Source organism: Solanum tuberosum, unplaced genomic scaffold (assembly GCF_000226075.1).
Source record: "Solanum tuberosum cultivar DM 1-3 516 R44 unplaced genomic scaffold, SolTub_3.0 scf00018, whole genome shotgun sequence".
Classification (NCBI taxonomy): domain Eukaryota; kingdom Viridiplantae; phylum Streptophyta; class Magnoliopsida; order Solanales; family Solanaceae; genus Solanum; species Solanum tuberosum.
The window spans coordinates 583,243-589,563 of NW_006238944.1; the positions used below are offsets into that span (position 1 = coordinate 583,243).

General features: G+C 34.5%; 1 protein-coding gene across 3 annotated transcripts; it reads left to right on the top strand.

Moving 5' to 3' along the window:
- Positions 1-1,271: 1,271 nt before the first annotated feature.
- On the top strand, positions 1,272-6,314 carry LOC102593851 (uncharacterized). 3 transcript variants are annotated; one of them, XM_015303575.1, is made up of 4 exons: positions 1,272-1,472; positions 2,748-2,816; positions 5,948-6,004; positions 6,219-6,314. In XM_015303575.1, the coding sequence occupies exons 1-4, from the start codon at positions 1,344-1,346 to the stop codon at positions 6,234-6,236; spliced, it is 273 nt and encodes a 90-aa protein (XP_015159061.1). In that variant the 5' UTR covers positions 1,272-1,343; the 3' UTR covers positions 6,237-6,314. The 3 variants fall into 3 exon arrangements, with proteins under 3 accessions (XP_015159061.1, XP_015159054.1, XP_015159058.1); XM_015303568.1 differs by lacking the exon at positions 1,272-1,472 and adding an exon at positions 2,335-2,656; XM_015303572.1 differs by lacking the exon at positions 1,272-1,472 and adding an exon at positions 2,335-2,652.
- The last annotated feature ends 7 nt before the right edge of the window (positions 6,315-6,321 follow it).

Genomic DNA, 6,321 nt, shown 5'->3' on the forward strand with positions numbered 1-6,321 from the left:
GGAATTCCTCCTACATCTTTTGTTGATATGGACACTAGTGCTGAAGGATTTGATGGGTCAAATCAACATAACATGGGTTTTGATAAGAAGACTGAATAATTCTTTCGCTTACTGAAAGAAGCTGAACGTGAGTTATATCCTAGAAGATTATTAAAGATTTAGGACTTGAATATAAAAATATACATGCATGTCCAAATGATTGTATGATTTATTGGAATGAGACGAAAGATAGAACGTCTTGTAAGTTTTGCAAAGCTCCACGATACAAACAGTTCAAATGTGCATCAGTTAATTCCAGTTTAGAAACATCAAAAATTCCATCAAAGGTGTTTAGATATTTTCCATTAATACCACGACTTCAAAGACTATTTCTGTCGGCTAAAACATCTACTTAAATGAGATGGCATGCTGAAGGTCGCACTAGAGATGGGGTAATGCGACATCCTGCTGATAGTATTGCTTGGAGGAAATTTGATGAAGCACATACAAATTTTTCTCGAGATCCTTGAAATGTTAGACTTGGATTGGCTTCAGATGGCTTTAGCCATTTAAGTCTATGTCTATCTCACATAGCACATGGCTTGTTATCTTGATTCCATATAATTTGCCACCATGGTTGTGCATGAAACAACCATATATGGTATTATCAACTATTATTGATGGTCCTCGTGCACCAGGTAATGACATTGATGTCTATCTACAACCCTTAGTTGATGAGTTAAAAGAATTGTGGATTGGTGTTGCCACTTATGACATATCAAACAATTACATGTTTCAAATGCGTGCAGCATTGCTTTGGACAATTAGTGATTTTCCAGGGTTAGGTAACTTATCAGGATATGGTGTGAAAACTACATATGCTTGTCCATGTTGTCTTACCAAAACTAAATATACAAGATTGAAAAATGGGCGAAAATATTGTTTCATGTCTCATAGACGATAGTTATCTCATGGACACAAGTTTCGAAAAGAAAAAGTGGCATTCAATGGCCATGAGGAGTTAGATGGAGCACCTAAATGGTTGACGGGAATTGAGATTCTTAATCAATTGAATAATGTTAAAAACAAGTTTGGTAAAGATCTATTGACCAAATCTCGTAAAAGGAAATGGGATGATGTTGATAAATTGGTGCAAAATATATGGAACAAAAAGAGCATATTTTTTGAGTTGGTACGATGCATATTGAAAAGAATGTATTTGACAATATATTTTGGACATTATTGAATGTTGATGGAAAAGGAAAAGATAATTTAAATATATGTATAGGAAAATACTGACGCAACTGATGACATGAAGCGCATACTGATGATGTCATTTGGATCTAAATGGAAAGAATCAAAGCATGAAGCAAAAAACCATTGGATATGACCCATATAACACTGATATTAAGCGTTTAGCTCATTGTCCAGATAGAGTTGAAGAAGATCAGTGGCATTCAGTAGTTCATTATTGGAGCTCAAAAGAAGCAAAGGTATGTGCTAGATTTCTATTTCTGCATTTGCTCTACTAAATGAGAATTTCATAGAAGTTGTCATAAATTATTAAAGTTCTGTTTTCCCTGATTATACTTCTTATTGTAGAACAACTAGAAGTTCTTTTTGATTTGTCCCTTTCTTCTAATTGGTAGAAATAATGTTGTTGTACATGTCCAGTTTGCCAACCTACACAAAATGTTCTTGTACAGAAATTGATTGCACTTTGTGAAACTCAACTATGCTGCTTTTTTATATTTTTTCTTGGCTATTTCTTTTATATATTCAAGATTGCGCATGTCCTCTTAATATTGTTGTGTTAAAATTTCTAGGAAAAGAGTGAGAGAAACAAAGAAAGTCGAAAAAAATTGACTATGCCACACACATCAGGGAGAAAAAGTCATTCTCAAATTATAGACGATGTACGAAGTAATCACTATTTATTTTCTATAATTTATATATTAAATAATACTTATCGTGAATATTTAATGTCAATCTCTTACTATTCAAACAGATGACAAAGATGAATAATGGTGTAAAGCCAACTCGTATTGAGGTGTTAAAAAAAACTCACATTAGAGCGAATAAACAACCAGTAAATGAGATAGCTGGTGAAGTTATGGTAAACTCTTACTCTTTAAAAATATATAGGTACTTTCTTTCTATTACAATTTTTTTTAAAAACTTCTCATTACTTTACCTTTCTTTCAAAAAGAAACAAATGGATGATCTTGCCGAGGTGTATCCTGAGTTGAATGTCCCTGGAAGTGCTCCTAATGATGTGTACTCCCAAGTAATGGGATCAGACACGTATGGAATTGTCCAAACTCTAGGAAAAGGAGCATCTCCTGGCTTAGTATATGGCCCCGTATGTAAACGATCTCAGGCTGAAAAAAGAGATTTTGATACAAGGGTTGAGATGGAAGTTCAAAAAGCTACCTCAGCTATGAAAATTGAGATGACAGAGAAGATGTATGAAGCAAAAAAAGAGATGGAAGCGATGGATAAAAAGTTGTTAGAAGCGAAAGAGGAAGCAAAAGAGAATAACGAAGTGATGGAGAGAAAATTATCGGAAGCAAAAATGGATATGGAAGAAATTATAGCGGATAAAGTGAAGGAAGGAATACAAGCATATGTAGAGTCTTTGGGAATTAATATTGATGCAAATTTAAAATCAGAGCAGGTGCAATAATTGTGTTGCTCACAAAAAAATACTTTTTTTATATGAAAACTTAGTTTCTCTTAATTATAATAGTCTTCCTCTTTTGCAATAGGTTCCTGATAACCCACTTGAAGATTGTCAACAACCATCAGCATTTGTTCCAGGTGTTCACACAAGAAAGGTTAGAGAAAATTTCATTAAAATTTTGAATTTTATTTTAATTGCATAAATCCTAACATTTATATGATCATGAGATCAATTAATTCCTCTTTCTTGTTTAATATGGATTAATCGACAAACTGTTAATTGCATGCCATATACACATAAACAGTCTAACTGATCATCTTTTTCTTTTGGTTCTTGTTGTTGTTGTTTTTTAGTTGGTATAGTGAAATAAATTGTGTTAATTTATCATATTATTTCTAGTTTTCACCACAAAAGCTAAAACGCCTAATCGTACACACTCCAAATAGAAGCCTCGAAAGCCGAACCAAAAGGACCCAACTGTAGCTGATGGAACTGACGGAATTTTGATCCGACATCAGAATCTTCGGATGTTGACAAAAGTCAACTCTTTCATGCATTAAGCCTCCAAAATTGAAAAACTTGCACCAAAGACTGTGTCCTGATCATACTCATCCTCAGAATGTATCATTTCATAATATGTATTTATGGTGTTGCTATGTTCATATTGACCAACTTGAACCTGTACCTCTTGCCCCTTATTGTCTTCTGTCTCTGCTGCTTGTTGTTGCCTTCTTTTGATGGCATCTCTCTTCTTTTCGCTTAGTTTACCCTGAGATTTGTTGTTGATAGTTTGCCCTTGCTTTGTGCCCCCACTATCTTGTATGTTCTGTTCCTATTCTCTCTAATGTAACTTTTTTTTCTGATTCTTTTTTTGAGTGTTATGAGAAGTATTAAGATTACCCTGTTGGTCATTCTGTTTACTGTGTCCCTGACTGGAAACCTTTCCCTGATAGATGAGTTGATTGTGCTCGTTCTCTTGTGTGGTCTGATGAGAAGTGGTAGTAGAATCTCTAGGGTCTTTCTTAGGGTCAGTATGTAAATTCTCATGTATATCATGATGTAGAAACCACCATTTGGATACCCCTTCCTGCAAGTTAGTAAAATTCTCCTTCAACCCTCCATCCAACCCTCCAACAGCTTTCACAACAGTTAGATTTTGGGATATAGGAGTTGGTAACACATAATCGGTTTAAAATGTAGGCACCAGATCAGAACCATTTATTATTGTAGTGATGAAGTGCTTTCCTGACTCTGCCAACTCCCACGTCATACAGGCAGCTGCACAACACTAACACAGTAACGATAAAGGAAGGAAAAACACATCAGGACATTGGAATTCATAGGCAAAGATGTAAGAGATGCTAATTTATCAAGGAGACACTAGAAATGTATCCGATATTAAAATTGTAGGCACGGCTCAAAATAGAAAAGAAACTATGATAATATACAACCTCAACATATCCAAAATCATTAGAGTAGCACTTCTAGAACACAGGTCATTTCCTCAATTTTATAAATTCCAAAAAATCAAAATGACAGAATCAACAGATCACCACACGAATAAAGATAGAATAACTGGTGCAAATAGTTTAGAGTACTAAACTACTAATAGAGCATAAAAAGAAGTACAAAGTCTAAACCAGGTAGAGAAGTCCACTTCCTTCCTTATATAGGGCCACAATCAAGTAAAGGAGATTGAAGATTTCACTTTCTTCCTGGTTAAGGGATAGAGATGTACACTTTTTCAAGGATTTCACTTGTTTCCCTGTGTTTTCCCAACCGCTACCTTGTCTTCATTATGATTTTTGCCTATACCTGGACTGTTTGGCAGATCTGGTTCAACAAGATCAATATAAGAGCTATGTGTAATAATATTTTTACCTGTATGACTATGACTTTTCTGGGAATTGCTTGTGCAGCTTCAGTTAAGTTTGTTTAATATTCATGTGCTTAACTCTAGATACTTAAATATGAGTGTAATATATGTTAGCAGACCTAACCAACAGTTACTGAGAATGTGCTAACCAAAGTTGGCTTTATGCTTAAAGAGTATCAATTTGGTGAAGTACTTTGCCTCTGGGCTACTTCAATTGTTATATTCAAGAAGCAGATATTAGTTGTTGCTAAAGCATTTCTGATGCAAAATACCTTGTCTGAATTTCCAAAAATTGTGAACCACTTACAAATCGAAGTTGCAGATGCCTGATGGTTACCTGTGCTTTACATAGAGCTTTACTTAGGGTCGATTACAATTCTTTGATTGACTTTTGTTGTCCTTTGCCTACTCTCTTTTTGATTCTTTGACTCTATGCGTGAAGTCAAGTCGTGGTGTAGCTATTGTTTTTCTTTATCATTGGTTCAATCAGTCGAGGGTGTATGAACTTGGTTGCCCTTCAAATGATAGACAGTTTGTCACATAATATTAATTGTGTTGTTGCAATAGCTTTGGTTCTTCTTTAATACTAATTATTAGCTTGCTGTTATCTCTTGAATCTATTGGATTATGGTAAAATAATCTCTACAACGTAGGATGAGACACCTTCACAAACATTAGTCATTGTCCTCGTATATGTTTGAGCTTCTAATCCAATTTCAATTGAAAAAGAAGATAATTTAGTTCTGCTTCAGGAATTGTTGGTGAGCAATTCACTTTTCTCAATACAAATATATAAGCTGCTTTGTTTGGTATAATGAACATAATCCTCGGCTTTGATGTCATAGATTAAGCCTGGATCACCTCATGTGCTGCTGGAACTACTTGTGGTTCGGCAGATATATTGAACCCTCGCAATTCATCGTTCATGAATATCATTCCAGCACCACTAGCATCCTTCACATGATGTCCCTTATCAATTCTAGTAACATTACCATACAGATATACACAATACAAATTTTCCTTTGAACATTCATATTCTCCAGTGCCTCTGCGCTGCAGAATGCATCATTGACATTTCTAATCAAGTGGTAACAGTGTCTCGGAGAAGTCTTTGGGTTGGAATCCTGATTCCCCATCAATTTCTTTTCCATCACCAAGACATACTGTGGCTCTTAGTTTTCTATCAGTAGTGCTTGCACCAACGGTGAGAAGCCATGGATCTCGATTATTTACAGTGCCTGGTAGTGGACCTGTATTGCCAGTTGAACAGCTAACAATTAATTTGTTGATTCTCTTGTTGCTTTTTTTACTTTCCTTCCTGAAAAATTGGCACACTTATGTATTCAATGAAATGTTAAGTTTTGTATTTCATAAAGTATCAAAATAATCAATTTAATGTTTTTTCTCAGGCTAACATGATCAAGAAGACTGGAACTAGCGTAGTTGGCACAAATAAAAAGAAGTGGGTATGTTTGAAAAAAACTACACGATCTTTCTTTTCTTTCAGAAGGAGGAAAATTTCATGTATATAATTACTGCTTTTGCATCAATTCCTTAATATTTTTGTTTTTAGAAAAATTCAATTAGTCATTTTTGATATCCCAATTCGTTCTAATTAATGGGGATCTAATTTCTATTATCATATAGTTATAAATTTTCTTATGTGCATTTCTTGTGCAGAATTTTCAAGGAAATTGAGGTCAAGTATCGACTTCAACATGCTCGACTTTTGGATTGATGATTTCATAAAGATTTATTGCAAATTTACTGGAGATTTTAATTC